General features: G+C 38.4%; 4 protein-coding genes and 1 long non-coding RNA gene across 5 annotated transcripts; 3 read left to right on the forward strand and 2 right to left on the reverse strand.

The window, feature by feature from the left end:
* Nucleotides 1-244: 244 nt before the first annotated feature.
* LOC121762006 lies at nt 245-2,009 on the forward strand. Its single transcript, XM_042157730.1, has 3 exons — nt 245-543; nt 707-1,059; nt 1,186-2,009. The coding sequence occupies exons 1-3, from the start codon at nt 489-491 to the stop codon at nt 1,792-1,794; spliced, it is 1,017 nt and encodes a 338-aa protein (XP_042013664.1). The 5' UTR covers nt 245-488; the 3' UTR covers nt 1,795-2,009.
* Nucleotides 2,010-2,032: 23 nt separating this feature from the next.
* Nucleotides 2,033-5,941, reverse strand: LOC121762007. Its single transcript, XM_042157731.1, has 3 exons — nt 5,652-5,941; nt 2,651-3,010; nt 2,033-2,580 (listed from the first exon to the last, which is right to left on the reverse strand). Exons 2-3 carry the CDS (start codon nt 2,984-2,986, stop codon nt 2,161-2,163), a joined length of 756 nt encoding a protein of 251 aa, XP_042013665.1. The 5' UTR covers nt 2,987-3,010; nt 5,652-5,941; the 3' UTR covers nt 2,033-2,160.
* Nucleotides 3,504-6,188, reverse strand: LOC121762005. Its single transcript, XM_042157729.1, has 4 exons — nt 5,952-6,188; nt 4,605-5,129; nt 4,279-4,504; nt 3,504-4,163 (listed from the first exon to the last, which is right to left on the reverse strand). The coding sequence occupies exons 2-4, from the start codon at nt 5,127-5,129 to the stop codon at nt 3,754-3,756; spliced, it is 1,161 nt and encodes a 386-aa protein (XP_042013663.1). The 5' UTR covers nt 5,952-6,188; the 3' UTR covers nt 3,504-3,753.
* Nucleotides 6,189-7,729: 1,541 nt separating this feature from the next.
* LOC121761493 lies at nt 7,730-12,706 on the forward strand. Its single transcript, XR_006042003.1, has 4 exons — nt 7,730-7,835; nt 8,593-8,745; nt 9,411-10,837; nt 10,906-12,706. It is a non-coding gene; the product is annotated as an uncharacterized LOC121761493 (long non-coding RNA).
* A 2,039-nt stretch (nt 12,707-14,745) lies between these two features.
* LOC121761492 lies at nt 14,746-16,521 on the forward strand. The gene is made up of 2 exons (XM_042157134.1): nt 14,746-15,257; nt 15,964-16,521. The coding sequence occupies exons 1-2, from the start codon at nt 15,243-15,245 to the stop codon at nt 16,264-16,266; spliced, it is 318 nt and encodes a 105-aa protein (XP_042013068.1). The 5' UTR covers nt 14,746-15,242; the 3' UTR covers nt 16,267-16,521.
* The last annotated feature ends 1,539 nt before the right edge of the window (nt 16,522-18,060 follow it).

Genomic DNA, 18,060 nt, shown 5'->3' on the forward strand with positions numbered 1-18,060 from the left:
TAACTTTAATCAGCTCTATACTGGTATTGATTACTTTCTATTCACAAAATTCTACAATTTTATGAACACTACTAATTCACTTATTTTCGATATTACACATTATTTTCTATAGTTCAATTTGTAATGTTTGATTATTTTTTTAAATATAAAATTGTCGAATTAGTATCTATGGACTTTGAAAATATATAACATCAGTAAATTTAATTTTAAAATTCTAAGATCTCTAGAAAAATTATTAATAAGGAGAGGCCAGATAAATATGACACAAATTAGAAGTTGGGTTATTCATTTCAGCTGTTTGGTTTGCACTATATAAAGCACAAGTGATATATATCGTGTGTTTGGTTTGCTGTAAATCAAATACCACAATACCCAAACCTAAATTGGAGAATATATATTACAACTCTCTTCCGCCGCTCTTCCATTTCAGTGTTCCAGAATCGCCTCGCAAATTCCGCAGAAGCTATTTTCACTTTGTCCAGTTGAAGATGTCTGACTACATGCGTTCAAGGTTCACTTCCCCTGATGTGCCGAGTTCGCAAGGTACATATAGCTATCTCAGAATTGAATAAAAGAGAGTTTATTTTCGTATGGTTCAACATCATTTCGTTTGGTAATTTATTTGAAAGCACCAGTGAATTCGCATTTCGTTCTTAGATCTTGCAGTGCTTTACAGTTTTAATTGGGTGATTTTGTTGTGGTTCAGTGAATTCCCGCCTTGGACGGTCAAGGAGAGGCAACGGTGACCGAACCCGCCGAACCTGGTCATACCGTGAGGAGGAGATTCTTGTGGTTGCGCTGAAGGACCTTGTTGTCACCGGATGGAAAGCCGATAATGGATTTCGGACAGGCTACCTTGGCAGACTCGAGGAAGCCCTGAAGAAGCATTACCCCAACACTGACATCAAAGCAACTCCTCATATTAACTCGAAGCTCACTTCCTGGAAAAGATGCTACAATTCTTTGCGTGGCATCTTAAGTCGTAGCGGTGTGGGGTTCAACCTCCACGACGACTACAAGATAGATTGCGACGACGATCAGTGGTCGCAAATTGTCAAGGTACCAAATCTCGTTCTAATGGATATCATCATGTTTTCAAGTTAGTTTTAAAAATAATACTCAATATGTTTGCTTCACATTGGCAATTCTGATGGTGTGTGTTATGTTACGAATTCGTATGTACAGCAAGACCCTCATGCTCGCTACATGAGGGATAAGAGCTGGCCATTCTGGGACCATTGGCAGGTCATCTTTGGTAAGGATAGGGCTGCTGGGGGATCAGCTACTGGTTTGATGGATGCGGTCAATGGGCTTTACACTCAGGACACCGGCTCAGGCTCAAGCGATGGAGGTGAGGTTGGCAACTCTGTTGGCTCTACTGATGTGCCCACTTCTCATCCACTGAGTCAGACCAGCACTCCTCCCGATGCTCCGGTTGAAAGCTCAGGCAACACTAACCGTGAGAAAGCTGCTCGGCCTGCGGGTGGGAAAAAGAGAAAGGCTGACCATTCTATAGATGGTCTCATTGAACTGCTGGGGAAAATCAATGACGCCACCAACGTGAGGTTGGATTCTTTATCCCTCCGCATTGGTTATGAGTTCGATCTGAGCAAAGCACGGAAGGAAGTATTTGCTGAACTAGGTCGCTTGCCTGGACTGACAAGGGAGCAAAAGTTTGATGCAGGGGAGATTATTCTGGAGAAGGTGGAAAGGTTGGATTTCTTTCTTGGGATGCCGGATGATGACCGTATCGCGTTCGTGCTTCGTGTGCTTGCGAAATATGGTTCGGGATAGATGGGGGAATCTACAACGGGTGAAGGGGTGGCGTAGGTCGATGGCTTGCCTGATATAATTTATAAAGCCTATTTTCTGTCTGAAACTTTTTTTTTGGAAGCCCCTCTTCAACATTGGCTTGTTGCAATTGTCTGTAGATTATATTATTATCTATCATCTTTTGTAGGAAGGATTATGTTGCCTTAATCAGTAAACGATTTCCTAGTATTCCTTAATCAGCTGCATTTGAAGGAAAACCTTAATCAGCAAATATTGATCTCATTGATTGAATTTCCACATAGATATTCCAGCAAAACGTACACGAGATAGATCACATACACAACCTAGCTTAATAGAGTAGAAGGAAGACAAATACAACATAAAACGTCAATACTTGTGGGTGTTCGAAGAGCCACATGAACTTCCATGTGGCGAACCTAAATTGCTTGGAGGAAATTTCTTCGGCTTTGGGGGGTATTTCTTCCCGATACGCGGGTCCATATCCTCGTTATTGGACTGACTACCCACATTCGTGAACCCGTCTCCAAACAAATTGCGTTTCATCTTTGGCACTTTGGGCATGGGAGGAGAAGAGACGGACACGCTTAGCTCCACGGTCGGCGCCATTCCAACTCCATCTAATGGCTTAAACATCAGATTGAGATCCTCTACGGGCACGGTAGTGTCAGAAATATTGAATATCAGTGGTGCACTCTCCTGCTTAATATCTTGCGGTCCGAACAGCAACCTCAATCTTGGAAATTCGGGGTCCCCACAATAGTAATAAGCTGCAGCCAATTTATTTTCCTACAAGAACAACGGAGCCATGGAGTTACAATGAACAAGCTGACATAAAACAAACATTGTATCCACCTACCTTCAAAATGGGTTTCCATACTTGCTCCGGTGCCATGACCACGTTGGTGTTAGCATTCCAATACACACCGTTGGTTTTGACTACCTTGTCGAAAAGTATGTGTCTCTCTTCAAGGTTCTGAAATCTCTCGTACAATTGTGGCCATGTGAATGGCACCCCCACTTCTTTGGTGAGCACCTCCGCCACTTCTTCGAGGATGGGTATGGGGATCACGGAACCGCTCCACTTGTTCATTTCTTTGGTTTTGATTATCAAGGATAGCAGCAGTGAATCTACCTCAGCTGTCCAGCTTGATTTGTAAAAGAAAAAGCCTTGTTGAGGGATTTTTGTTCCCATTTCAAGTGAAGGAATGAAAGAAGCCAAAGTTGCTGGGTCCAAGCTTCAATTGAAGGGTCAGCTAAATATGAGTTATTTCATCACCATCCCAAGCAATTGTATGCCCGTGAATGACTAGACAAATCAGACTCGTGAGGGGCATATCTGCCATCGCAGCCTTGTTTAGAGTAGATTCCTGCATGATAATAGGAGATTCCTGCATGATTTTACAGCTCATTGTTGCTACTGTGTTGTCTTTCATATAGTGATGGGTGGAGCAGATTTATTTTGTTTGGAAAATGCTTTGTCAAATCAGCTCACGGGTAAGATGTAGCCTCCACAAAGCTATATTGAAGAGCTTATGTTGTACAAGCCCCCAAAGTATCACTCTTCGGAACCAAACTGTATTCTCTAATCACATCATGTATGCAATGGCATCAGCATCAGCTCCTCCGCCACTGCTGCCGGAGTAAGTAATTTATTGTTGTCGATTATCGAACATTTTTATTTTGCATATAACCACTAACTTTCCGGTTCCTAGGCACATTAAACCATCGTTTTGTCGGACATTGACTACACGGTCATGCTTGTACCGCATGGTAAGTTGGAAAATTCATATGTATTTTACATGCGAGGCTTGCTTTCCAAACTAACAACGACACATACTTTTTTGACATGAAGGTTATTCCTTATGAATGGATGTGCGAGCATGGAGGTAGCTTACCTAATCTCTGCAGACTCCAAATGCTCAATGGCCTTGAATGGGTGGTGGGCGTAACAAGGGATGATCAAGATGACGTTGCCTCAACGTAGTCAACGTATTCAATGTCCCTATGATCTCCCTCGGCCTCAGCCCCTTGGCTCTCAGGCATGCAGTCCAAAAGGTCATCGAGTGGATCAATTGGCATCTCAGACCGAACGTAGTTATGGAGAAGGAAGCATGCTATAATTAAATTTATTTGAACTTTGAGGGGATAGAAGGAGGCACTGCGCAAAATACCCCACCGCATCTTCAGTACCGCGAATGCTCTCTCAATTACATTCCTAGCTTTGGTATGACGCATGTTGAAGAGCTCTACAGCATTTTGTGGAATTTGCGCATCAGGACCCCAATCTTGGAGGTGATACCTCACCCCCTTGTAAGGGGTTAGAAAACCTTCACTGTTCGCATATCCATTATCACACAAATAATAATTACCTAGACCAGACAAAACTCAACATCAGTTTAGTAAAAACTAACCAAATATAAATTTTCCATTTGAATTGATATATGTTGCTGAATATTGTAACTTATTCAAAGCTAGTCAATTTACCTATTGGGACTCGCAACCCATGAGGACGAGTTACGGCATCGCGAAGCACTCGAGCATCGCCAGCTGATCCCTCCCAGCCGGGTAATATGTATGTGAAACGCATGTGCCTGTCGCAAGCGGCCAAAGTGTTGGTTGTTATCTGACCCTTCCTATTCCTAAACCGTGGTTTGTCCTCGTTTGGTACTAAAACGTCAATGTAGGTGCCATCAAGAGCACCAAGACACCCCTGTATGCACAAGAAGTAGCCACACACTCACGTAGTGAAATGCTGAATATATAGTTTATTCCAAAAAGAATAGTCTTCGCTACTAAAATATAAAACATACCTGAAAACATTTCCATCGCCAATCTACACAATCTTCGCGAATAGGCTCGGGTTTGACCAAGAACAAGGAATGCAACTTTAATACTGCTGCAAGGACCTCATGAACGTAGAATGAAACTGTGTTCCCTGATCGCCAATGATCAAATCGAACAACACGGTTTTTCTTGTGATGTGCTATGACACCTAGAAAAATGGCGACTTGCTCTTCTATCCCTACGAACCGCCGGACGCGTAACATTCCCAACTCTGTAAACAATGAACACAACCTTCCAAACGTATTCCGGTCCATCCTACAATTAACTAAACAATCTGTGTCAGTTACCCCAACGAGTCTGTTTAAACGTTGAATCTGCATCGGTACTCGATTCAGAATGTCGTAAGCCAACGCAAATTCAGCTCGCCTCCTTTTCTTCGAAACTTTGCTAAAAATCATGTGCAGTATACAAATTCGCGCCACGGTTTGAGTCCAAATTATGTCCTCAATTATTTGCCTCACATAAGCATTTTGCTTCTTATGTTCCCTCATCTGTGCATAGATATACAAATAAGTTTCAATTCCAACTAATCTTTCATCATTCAAATAAAGGAAGCTTAAACTATTCAACTACCCTTTCATTATTCAAATAATAACCACAAAGCTGTGAATTCTCTACATCACAATTAGCACGATGCAACATCAATATTAATTTTTTTCACACAACAAGTTGCTGAAATACTGGTATATTTCTCACACTATATTTTGAATCGATTGGATTCAACATTACAAATTCAAAGTAAGCAATTGGATGAGAAAAAATTAAACTATGCACCATTGCAGTGGAAAACTTCAAAATTCCCATTTTTCTCACTGAGTTCAACCAAAATTCAGCATCTTTAATTCTTTATCATTAAACCAGACATCTTAATTAACATCTATTACGCGGTTTCATTTGCATTCAAAAACCCCAAATCACACGTCGAGACGCACAAAACGAATCAGCCACGTAATTCTACAATCCATATAACCTATAACACCGGATTGCATTCGAAAACGGCCAAATGAATTAATAAATTCGTTTGCTACATTAACTGAAAGGCAGATTCCCCACAATACGATCTAGGGTTTTTTAGCCTCCAAAAAAATTCAAATTCAAATGAATTAATCAATTCAATTGTAAACTTGGGTTGGATTCAAAATTACAAATTCAAATTATTCAATTAGAAAGGGAGATTCCATGGGTTTTGTAGATTTCGAAAAAAAAATAGGGAATGAACCGGTAGGAGGATTAATTCAAAATTACAAATTCGAATTGGGTTTGTAGCCTTCGAAAAAATTAATCAATGCAAACAAAACAAAGAACAGACTCACCTGAAATCTCTCGTTGCGGTGAGTGTCGCTTCTCTTCTGCACAGATTTGTTCAAAGGGCTTGTGTTGGTTTGGGAATGTTATGCTACGATTCCCCCAATTTTCTATGCATGTTCAAAGCAAATGTTATTGGTTTACCTCAAACCCTGATTAGAGCCTAATATGTATCGTAGGGCCAGACCCCGATACACTAACGCCATTATATGGCCAAAAAGAAACGGGCCAAAGCCCATTTGTAGGGCTGTGCATTTATGGTGTATGTCAAATAGAACACATGATAGGCACAGATACATAATTTAAATGACCTCTATATGACAAACAGAACAAGCCCTTGCTGCACTAGCCCCCGTACATTTGCGGGTATCACTTGTGTTAAAATAAGTTGAGTCAGAAGTCAACTAATTGCGTACTGGCATAATTTCAAAATATATTTGCCTTTTCCCCTTTTCTTCCGTTACATTGTTTCCTTTCTGTACATTGTTTAACTTTAATCAACTCTATACTGGTATTGATTACTTTCTATTCACAAAATTCTACAATTTTATGAACACTACTAATTCACTTATTTTCGATATTACACATTATTTTCTATAGTTCAATTTGTAATGTTTGATTATTTTTTTAAATATAAAATTGTCGAATTAGTATCTATGGACTTTGAAAATATATAACATCAGTAAATTTAATTTTAAAATTCTAAGATCTCTAGAAAAATTATTAATAAAGTATTGTAAATTTTCAAATCATTAATAGTAGTGAATAAATGAAAAATAAAATAATGATCCTACTTCCCTGTCCCATTCAAGATTTCCACATTCTTGAGTGGCCCAAGATTTTATAAAGAATTGTTAAGTGGAGTAAGTAGAGACAAAAAATAGTTGAATATTTTAATGATGAGAGATGAGAGAATATCAAAAGTGAACATCTTGAATTAGACAAACTAAAAAGAAATGATGAACATCTTAAATGGGACAGAGCGAATACTGTAAAGTTTACTTGATATAAGTCATATAGCAAATAGAGCGAATACTGTAAAGTTTACTTGATATAAGTCATATAGCAATGTTTAGTCGTCAAAAAATAATGTTTTTAGTAACAATTACGACAACATCATGATTGTCGATTTTTCTTGCCGTCCAACCGGGGCCCTCGATATCAAAATTCTAAGTCTATCATTCATCACAATGACGCATAATTAATTTTTTTTAATATTTTAAAAAATAGTTAAACTTAGAAATTTACCAAAGAGCAGTTTATTATTGAAATCTCATGATTACCCAAAATACCCCTTCAGTCAGTAAAATACGAACAACCATGTGATATACTCCATCCGTTCCGGACTACTCGCACATTTCCTTTTCGGCACGGAGATTAAGGATTGAGTGTATAGCAAAGTCAACCATTGCGGCTGTAGGTGATAATTTTTACTAAAAATGGAAAGAGTGCAAATAACTTGGAACGTCCAGAAAGGAAATAAGTGCAAATAGTCCGGGACGGAGGGAGTACATCATACATGGATGTTGATGTAAAGCATTAATTGCAAAGGTCAAATATGGCTATTTCATCATTCACGAGCCATTTAAGCCCTAATTTATACCTAGTCTTCTCTTCATCAACCGCCGCCTACTCTCTCTTCGAGCATTAAAAAAAAAAATCACAGATTTATAATATACGTTTCCAGATTCATTCTCAACTTTAGTTATCTTCCACATCTCATGAAGGAGGAGACGCCTGAGGAAGTAGACCAATTTATTTACTCAAAGAATTCATTTTGGTGGAATGATGTTTGGAAAATCAAAGATGTTATCTTTTAGAGAATCACCCTTCGTCGGAATGGGCGGTGTTGGAAAAAAAACACTTCGGTAAAACCACTCTTGCCATGCAAGGTAATATTCTGTGTTGAATCTTGAGATTAAATATGAATTCATTACTACACCTTATACGTATTTTATTTCACCTCTGAAACTGAAAATCTCGGATTAAATTAGTGAAAGTTCTCGTTTAATCATACCCACTGATACGCGATCCATTAGAGACTAAATGCATAAATAAGAAATAAGGAATGCGTGTATCTATGATATCTTTAGTTACGGATTAGATCTAAATGTATACATTCAAAGATTGAGGATTGATGACCTTTTCTAGCAAGCTTATTCTTCTTTTATTTTCCGGACTGTCATTGTGGATTTTAGCTTAATAAATGAAATTCATAGTTTATCTTAACTCGAACCAGTGAAAATTAAACTTCCACATAATCCCTTTGATTTTGTACTTGATTTGCTTTATCAACATAAATTTTGATAGCAATAGTATATGTCAAAGATATATCCTTTTGGAGAAAATCGGATGTATGGGGCACTCTACTACTACAATAACAAAACTGTACTCACTTTGTTAATTGTTCCATATATGGGAAAAACGTCAATCGAGCTGGCGTTTTATTAAGTGAAAACGCCAACCATGCTGGCATTTTACATTTAATTTGTGAATTAAAAAAATACGGTACATATTTAAACACGCCAACCTAGATGGCGTGTTTCGGTTAAAAACACGCCAGTCTAATTGACGTGTTACGATTGAATTTCCGAAAAAAAAGATTACTTTGAAAAATGCCAACCTCAATAGTATTTCTTCACATAATAGGGGAATATATCGGGATTTCTTCCCCAAATCGTCAAACCACACCCAACGCACAGCAGTAGCGGCGCATTCTTCCCCAAGCACGCCAATCTCTTGCAATTACATCAACAAGGAGTTAATCGGTGTCATTCTTCCGCGTATTTGATATATCATTCGGTTAGTATGCTTTTTTTTTACAATAATGGAGTAATTGTTTGGTAGTTAGTTAGGGTTTGTAATGAGTTATAAATTGAGTTGATAATTTGTGTTGTGTTATTATTTTGTGCAGTGGCTTGTTTGAATGCATTATTGTTGATTAATATTAGAGATATTAGTGTTTAGTTAGGGTATAAATGTTATTAAAATTGGGTTTAAACTAGGTAGTGTTGTTCTAACTTAAAAATTGGGCAACTTGATTTTGTTTATGTGGGTTTTAAATTGGTGTTGCATTATTTGGGTTTAGGTGTTACATTATTTGATATTGGGTTTAATAGTGAGAAATTATTGAAATTGTTTAGATTGATTTATATTGTTTAGTTTGAATTGTTAATGTTGTGTAGGTGAATTGTGTTATAATTTTGTGTAATGTTGCGTAGGTGAATTTGTGCATTTGTGTATTGTGCATTATTTGATATTGGTGTTCCATTTTGTGATATTGGCTTAAATAGTATCCAATTATTGAAATTGTTTAGGTTTGTGTATTGTTTAATTTGAATTGTGAATGTTTTGTTGGTGAATTATGACATCATCTTCAAGTTCTCGTCAAAGACTCTTATATGGTCCTGAGGACCCTTCCGTATTATATCTTCAGAGACAACACATCTCTAATAATATATGGGCAGGAGTTGAATCAGAAGACGTACGCTGCAGAAGATATGAAGGAATCATTTGAGATGTTCCCATACATCTGCGTGTTTTGGCAGTAATAGACGAGATGAGGTTCGGCGGCATATTGAGGTGTGGTCAACCAAAGGACATTGACCACCATCTTATCACCGCGTTGATTGAACGATGGAGGCCAGAGACTCACACGTTTCACTTTCCAGTCGGTGAAGCGACAGTGACATTGGAAGACGTGGAGGTCTTATGGGGCCTCAAAGTTGACGGTGATGCTTTGACGGGTTACATCCGCACTAAGGATGTCAACTATTGGATGCAACTTTCTCTGGATTATCTTGAATTTGTACTAGATACAGTTAAGTTGAAAGAAATGGTTTGGAAACAGACAAGCTTATCAAATCAACTAAGGATTGAGTTGAGTGATGAACACGACCACTATATATATGTTCAACGTGCTCGTGTTTATTGTCTGCTTTTACTTGGTGGTCTGATGATCCCGAACGCCTCCGGAAATAAAATTCCATTCTTCTACTTGTAACTTTTCATGGATGTAGAACGATGTTCTAGCTATAGCTGGGGTGGTGCGACTATTGCTTGTTTGTACCACAATTTATGTGAAGCTGCCCTTGCTAGGAGGAGCGATGTTGGGGAGCTTGTACGTTGTTACAATTGTGGGCTTGGGAGAGAATCTCAAATATTAGGCCGAAGATGCTAAATCTCGTGCATATAAACTACGCACCATGTGCAGTCCCGTAAGTTGTTCACTAATTAATTTTTTAAGCATAATTTTCATTAATTTCCTTGTTATTCGCTCTTAATTTAATTTTTTAGATTAAGTGGTCCGGCGTCATATGTAAAAGCACCCGGGCATTGCATTGAAAATTTCAGAGATCAGTTCTCCAGAATGCACGCCAACCAAGTAATTTATGTAACTTAAATTGTTTATTGTTTGCTGTTTTGATTGAATTTGTTTTGACTAAATTTGTTTCATATGTAGTTTATTTGAAGGCCTTATGTAATGCGAAACTTTCCAAATATTTGTGTTGACGGTCGTCCTATATGGACGTCGATCACAACCCTTATTTGCTAGAATTTGGTTGAGCCATACTTTCCACAGCGAGTGTTGCGACAATTTGGGATTGTCCAACCGTATATCCCGCTCCTCAACCGATTCCACGGTACTGATTTTGTGAAACAGGATCGTCGTGGTAAATCTGGTCGAAATTGGGTTGAGTACCACGCCAATCATATACAGGAGTGGGACAATAGGCACAACTTGGTTTGGACTGATCTAGAGTACTCAAATGAGCCTATTGCAACTGATAAATATATGGATTGGTTTCGCCGAATAACTGTGGTGTACTTAACTAAACCTGGTGTGCATGCTCAAGAGGGCTTCCATGAAACGACATATTCTCATAGCTTCGCGGTAAATTGAAACAATTATTAATTATTTAAATTCATATAATGAAATGAAATTAACTTTGAAAATTGTAGGTTGAGACGCTTCAAAAAATACGTCACTTTCTAAGTGAGCAAGATATGACATGACGACCAGATTTGGTAACAATTTCGAGAATGGTTGAATAAGGTCTGCAGATATCTGGGGAGGCTGAGATGATGGACTACCGTCCTTCCCAGCGCTCTGAGCTGGACATTGACATGCCCGTGAGACAAAAAGGGGAACGACGTGGAAAGAAGAAAACTTTTTGTGGAGAGTCACCATCTTCAAGGATGGATGTTCATTTGGTAGATGATTCCAATGAAGATTTTGTGCCTCCACCTCCACCTAGATCTGCAGTTCGAGGTCGTCATTCTGTCAGCCACACGGGTGGTACTGGTGAAGATATTGGTCTCAGTGATATCCACCATTCTCTACCTCGGTCTTCAGTGCGAGATGACTTTTTTGGGGTGGATTTAGAGAATGCTGTTGTTCAAGATAGTCCTCCCTCTAGACTCCCTACTTCCAGAATCGAGAAGGGGATCCATGGCCTGTTTATGCGGAGAAGGCGAGACGATTGAACTAAACTACATCTATTTTTATTGGTTTATTGAGTTGAACTTCGTGTTTGTCAAGTGAGAATGATTGCAATATTTTGAATAAGCATTGTAGTAAGCAGGATTGGGTAGAAACGGTTGGCTGAAACTTAATGCCAAACATTCTGACTAAAAACGCCAACGTGAAAGGCGTGTTTACTAGAGAACGCCTACTTGGTTGGCGTTTTTATCAGAACATGCCAAGTAGGTTGGCTTCTTTAAGAAAAACGCCAGTCCCGTTGGCGTTTTACACTTTGATGTTTAGGCGTGTTTCTACACAACGCAATACAACCATTCTGTATTGACTCACCAACTTGGTTGGCGTTTTTAAGAAACATGCCGATCAGGTTGGCGTTTTCACGTAAAACGCCAGTTTCGTTGGCGTTTTAAACTTTGATTTATCGCCCGAGTTTCTAGTAGACGCAATACAACCATTCTGTATTGACTCGCCAACGTGGTTGGCGTTTTTATGAAACACACCAACTTGGTTGGCTTTTTTAGGTAAAAACGCCAACGGCAATGGCGTGTGTTAGTAAAAACGCCATCGAGACTGGCGTTTCAATGCAGAAACATTTTGTGTTTAACATACCCTACAGAGCCACCATCACAATACAATAACAAAAATACATTATGTAACATATTGAATACTACATAAGTCCAGACAAAATACCACAAGTCCAAATAGTAATCAATACATAAGTCCAAATAGTAATCAATACATAATTCTAAACAATTAAGAAGTCAGGCAGTTGTGCCTGTCGTGACCCGGTTGACAGCATTTTTTACAACGTCGTCGGGCTCGTGGCTACTTCACGGACATCCATCTGATTAGGAATCCTAGTTGTATGGTATCGACCGCGACTTCGAGGCATTAACTGAGTTCGTGAACACTGCAAAGTCCATTCAGGCACGTCCCAATAAGCTGGGTGTCTGAGTGGATTGAACACCCCAGAATATTGGTGTACCCAAACACTGTGTGGTATACGGGATTAGCAAGCGATATCATGTTGTCATTTCTAAACTGCGCAACTGCCGCTGCATGTGAACACGGAAGTCTCCACATCTGCCACTTTTTACATTTGCAGTTTGACACCAAGTACAACACCTTCCACTTGTTACCAACCTTTCCACCAATTCGACGTCTTGTTCGAACCACATAAATCCCTTGAATTGTATTTGTTGCTCTCACATTATGTAACTGACCAAATAATAATTTTTGCACACCTTTTCATGTGCCCACGGGGTAAGTGGTGTCGCACACTGTCTTGATGCAATTGACCGTTGATTGAACCATTCTATTGTCCTCCAAAATGTCATATCAATGCAAGCTTTGATTGAGAGTTTTCTTGCGCCTCTCAACACATTGTTGTAAGATTCCACCATATTAGTGGTCACCACTCCCCATCTTTTGTGTTTGTCATGCGCCAAATTCCATTTTTCTAAATCCACGGTATCAAGGTACTGCAAAGCCTCGTTGTTGACGTCTTGAAATAAACGACGTTTTTTCTTAAACTTGCGCTTTTTAGTAGCAATACCCATTTTCCAAACCGATCTTTTAACCATGATACCGTTGTGATTCTGTAGAACATTCTTTCTAACATGTACCAAGCAAAACCTGTGATGACATTTAGGTTCTTCTTTCCATATGGGAGAATTCATTGCATCTATGATTCTCACATGTCTATCAGATATTACACATATTTCATGCTTTGCTACATGAAGTCTTATGCGTTCCATAAACCAATTCCAGCTTTCTTTGGTTTTCTCATCAACAATGGCATATGTAACAGGCAAACATTTCTTATTAGCATCAAATCCAACGGCAATAAGAATTTTACCTCGATATCTTCCACGTAGATGAGTTCCATCAACTGTTAAAACTGGTTTGTATAGTTGAAAAGCCTCCACAGCTGGTCCAAAAGGCAAAAATACGAACTTGAATACCTTATTCATACCGTGGCTTAATCTGTCATCATGCAACCATTCGACAATTGTACCAGGATTTTGTTTTTGCATTTCATTCAAATAAGAAGGGTAAAACTTTGAATGACCACTCTCATCCACCATATACAAGCTCAATAGCTGTTCTCCGAGAATACCATGCTTTCTTGTAACTAATTTTCACATGAAATCTATTTTGAATATCCGCCACAATAGCTTTTACCTTGTAGGCAAGATCATTTTCTATCTGATGTCGAACATTCAATGATATCATGGACTACGAAAGATTAGCGTGCCCATTATAATTACGATCTCTCATACAAGTATAAGCAGTGCTAAACACTCTAATTTGCCAGTGTTCATCATGCTTTCTCAATGTTGCTCGACACTCCCACAAAGATTTCGGTAATGACTTATCTTCCGGATTTCCTTGTGGCCACTTACAAACTGCATGCCATCTCTTTCCTTTACTTTCAACAACTGTATATTGTCGGATTTTTTATAAATGCCAAAAAGTCACAGATGTCTTCAATTCCAACTTCGTTCTAAATTTAGTATGCAAACCGACATTGCTAGGATCTTTTTCACTCCAATAATGCACACTGGGATCAGCAGCCTCAAAGTTCTTTGGATCAAAACTATCATATGTACCTGGTAAGGTGCGAAAATAGTTCATTCCATGTTGTGGGAACTATGGAACTACTCTTCCTCCAACTGCTGTTTCTCCAACCACTGTTTCTCCAACTGGAATGGATGGTCTTGAATCAACAAATTGTTCATCATCAGACGGATCACCATCTGAGTCTGTACTAACCATGTTTACATCTTCAGAATCATAAGGTGATTGTGGATCAAGAAAGTCGGCTTTATCAAGACCTATAATGCCATCAACCACATGACAATTGTCACTGTCTCCTAAATGCACACATCCAACATCAAAATCTTGTGTTGCAACGAAACTTGGTTCTTGGGCTCTCGTAGACGTACCAATATAATAACTTATGTCATGATAACTATTTTGTTGAGTAATTGCCGAATACTCAACAAATAATTCAATTTGACCTCCTGTAGCCATACTCTCACTGAACATTAGTGGCATGCATACTTCTTCTAGTAGAGTACCTATAAACGTGACTCCGGATCCAACACATATAGTACGTTTCCATATTATTTGAACTTTGTTTTCAAATATGCTTATCCCCATCATTTCACAAATTGTTTCCACAAGCTTATCGTAGGAAACACTTTCATCCAACATAATGAATCCTTTTGAAAAAGGAGGATCATATGAAATAACTGCTTCGGGATTATCTTTTCACCCCAATATAAATTGACACACCACGTCATACTATCTGTAATAATGTAAAACACAAATAAATATGTATTAATTTTTCATTCAATCATTATGTAGAGTGAGCCAAAAATTGGTGAAAATTAGATATTAATTACATCAAATATAGACTATCATAACAATCCGAAACCGAAACCGAAACAAAGACATCGCAACTTATTTTAGTTCCTTCAGTTTCTTGCATCATGAGTAGCATTTCCTCACCACTTTAATCGGTCTTCAGAAACCTTATGGTACAAAAAGATCGCATATACAGCATGGTAAAATTTTTCTAACAAATAAATCTTTCGCTTTTTGTTTGTTGAGGTTCAAAATCAAATCTCCTCGGATTTCAAGCATCAAGACTTGATTCATTTTAATATTTCATTTTTCTACAGAAAGTATGTTTCTGGCTTGATCATGGGTGCTCCCTTTCGAAAGAGCAGCAATTAGATTCTCATCCTTCATTACCTTCTTAAAGTTTAAAGGTCCTACTCTTCAATTGTAGCGGATTATTGGTGAATTCATGAATGGGAAACATGTGTGTGAGCTATAGCTTTTGTTTTTGTGAAGAAATTCATGTGTGTTAGCTATAGCTATGGTATATGAAGAGTTCATGTTATGTGCTATATGTGGACCTCAAACATTGGTGAAATTTTTTGGTAGAACGAGAAGCATGCTTGAAATACTTTATGAAGGTGTGTTGATGTTTATTGTGTCCAAGTTTGAGAGTGCTATTTGGAATTTTTGTGTATGAAGAGCATGAAATTTGGTCTTTTCCATGAATGGAGCATGTGCTCTTGTTGGTAGTGGAAATTTTGGATGGACATTTAGATTATTGGCTTTTTTACTGTGATTAATGTTGGGTAATAGTATTGGATTTGTTGGTTGAGTCGTTTACTACATAATGGGGGGTTGAAATTGATGATTGTGTTAGTTTTGGTATAGGGATTGAGCCTATCTCCCTTTTGTGGTTGAATGAGAAATGGGCATAGGGATCGAGTCTATCTCCCTAATTTGGTTGAGTTGTGTTATATTGGTTTTAGAAATTGAGGCTATCTTCTTTCTAAAATTTAACTTGCTTGTTTGCCCTATATGCTTTTCTTGATTATGGTGCTTTTGATTTTTTGGAATTGAGTCTATCTTCCTAATTTCTCCTTGTCTTGCCTGTAATGATTGACATTTATATATCTTTGATTGTGGACTAAAGTTTGGGGGAGTTGGTTGCTTGTTGTGGTTTATTTCAGGTAAAATTTGACATGGCCAACATCGCTAACCCAAGGAATGTGAACGTGAATTTGAGAGGCAAGAAAGAGAAGGCATGGTGGGTAGCCCTTACACCTCTTTATAGCATGTCTTCCCGATACCTGCAGAGTGGCCCGATTAATGATATGGGCATTCAGGTCGCTTGGGAAGGCCTCGTGGAAGCAGGACACCTCACGTTCCTATTTGCTCAGCAATACGGGTTGTACAAAGCCTTGACCTTGGAATTCTTGTCCACCCTTCAGGTTAACTACGAAAATAAGGAGTTGGCATCTATTACCTTCTGACTCGCCAATGTAGAGCACACACTCTCACTGTCAGAGTTTAACGCTATCTTCCGACTGCTAGACGAGGATGAAGAAGGGTATATTGTTGACCCCGAAGACTATGATCGAGATGCCTTTTGGGGCAAGATTACACTTGACGACGCCACTTCAAGTCGGGGCCCTACCTTTAAGCTAAACCTTCGTTTTTGTGTGATTTTATCATATGCTTGTTGTTTCTAGAACTTGCTCATAATCATATTAAGTCTACATAGTAAATGTGAATTTATGAGACAATGTTAGGCATTTTTTGTTTTCCCCTACGCAAGTGTATACTCCCTCTGTACCACGTTACTTGAGGGGTTTCTTTTCGGCATGAGATTTAAGAAAGTTGTGTTTAGTGAGTTAAATAAAGTAGATAAGAGAATAAACTAAAATAAAGAAGTGAGAGTAAAGTAAAAGAAAAAAAATAAAGTAGGTGGGATTAGATGTTTTCTTTTTAGCCAAAAAGAGAAATGACTCAAGTAACATGGGACAACCTAAAAAGGAATACGACTCAAGTAACATGGGACAGAGGGAGTATATATTTGTCTTAATCCCTAGTTAGACCTCTTAGCCTAAAAGGGGTTCCGATGTTAATTAATTGTTAAGTCACCCTCAAAAGTAATAGGCCTACAAACTTGGAAGCACATATGGGGCGTTGTTCTTATAAAAAAAAAAAACATTGGAAGTATAAGCTAGATGAAGTCTAGAGAAAGAGGGAAAAAACAATAAATTTGTAGAGGTATAAGCTAGACGAAGTCTAGAAGAGTTTTTGGTTGGGTTTCTAAATAAGTGGGGACCGGATGGGAGGAAGAAGTTTGAAAAAGTCTTACTTATCTGGGATTTGTTTGGGAAATAGTCATTTGTTGGTAATTGTAATATGTGGGTACTTGTGTTTCTTATACTTTTCAACCACTTTAGCCTAAATATTTCCAAACGTCCAAAGAGCCACATTACAACCTTAATAAAGTTATTTCTGATTTTAAACTCACTTTTACAATTTAGTAGAGGAGATGATTGATTTTGAGCAAGTCTATGGTAAACACTACTTGTATTTTGACTTGAGTGATTATTATTGAGCCTCTATACACTTGAGAGTGAGTGAAGCATGAAAAATTACACTTCATGAACCTGTGAGGGCATTGGAAACAAGCGATGCATGAGACAGTAACTCAAGGTAATGTTTGATTGATCTTGGTATGTTTCAATGCCATCGTCTTTTAAATCCATATCTGAAGCAAAGCCCAATTTCACCTCTTGTATCAGTTTATTTTCTTTGTGATCTTCTTCTTCTTTGAGGACAAACAAGGTTTTAAGTTTGGGGAGATTACAAACTCATATTTTTATCGGTTTAATTGGTCTGTTGTAGTGCTAATGTCACGCCCGCATTTTCTAAGTATAGAAAACACGGTTGATCGCGACTAGAGGAGGATTAAAGAAGCGGGGAAGAAAGGGGAAAACAACACAATCGACCATAGCTCGGAACAAATGGGAATAGCTCGAATAAAATCAGTGTATCTCAACAACCAACAACTCAAAAATGAATAATATTTCAGCGATACAAGAACTCAAAAGAAACAACACTCAGCGGAAGCATTTGAGAGAAGGAATATGCCACGTGTGAAGACATGACACACTCTACACACTTAAATTTCTTCAACGGTCTTGCTCAACACCTACCGCACCCGTCACGCTCAACCTGCACATTTTTAAAAGAAATGCAGGGCTGAGTACTTGATGCACTCAGTGGACTCATGCCGAAAACATTTTATAAAA

Source organism: Salvia splendens, chromosome 13 (assembly GCF_004379255.2).
Source record: "Salvia splendens isolate huo1 chromosome 13, SspV2, whole genome shotgun sequence".
Taxonomy (NCBI): domain Eukaryota; kingdom Viridiplantae; phylum Streptophyta; class Magnoliopsida; order Lamiales; family Lamiaceae; genus Salvia; species Salvia splendens.

What these genes read in the sequence shown, in the direction of transcription:
- LOC121762005 (XM_042157729.1), bottom strand. Translation starts at nt 5,129, where the DNA reads ATGAGGGAACATAAGAAGCAAAATGCTTATGTGAGGCAAATAATTGAG. An exon ending in GGCGATGGAAATGTTTTCAG is followed by an intron (nt 4,505 to 4,604) that starts GTATGTTTTATA and finishes TTGTGCATACAG; the next exon opens with GGGTGTCTTGGTGCTCTTGA. An exon ending in TGGGTTGCGAGTCCCAATAG is followed by an intron (nt 4,164 to 4,278) that starts GTAAATTGACTA and finishes TGTCTGGTCTAG; the next exon opens with GTAATTATTATTTGTGTGAT.
- LOC121762007 (XM_042157731.1), bottom strand. Translation starts at nt 2,986, where the DNA reads ATGGGAACAAAAATCCCTCAACAAGGCTTTTTCTTTTACAAATCAAGC. An exon ending in TATGGAAACCCATTTTGAAG is followed by an intron (nt 2,581 to 2,650) that starts GTAGGTGGATAC and finishes TTGTTCTTGTAG; the next exon opens with GAAAATAAATTGGCTGCAGC.
- LOC121762006 (XM_042157730.1), top strand. Translation starts at nt 489, where the DNA reads ATGTCTGACTACATGCGTTCAAGGTTCACTTCCCCTGATGTGCCGAGT. An exon ending in TGATGTGCCGAGTTCGCAAG is followed by an intron (nt 544 to 706) that starts GTACATATAGCT and finishes GTTGTGGTTCAG; the next exon opens with TGAATTCCCGCCTTGGACGG. An exon ending in AGTGGTCGCAAATTGTCAAG is followed by an intron (nt 1,060 to 1,185) that starts GTACCAAATCTC and finishes TCGTATGTACAG; the next exon opens with CAAGACCCTCATGCTCGCTA.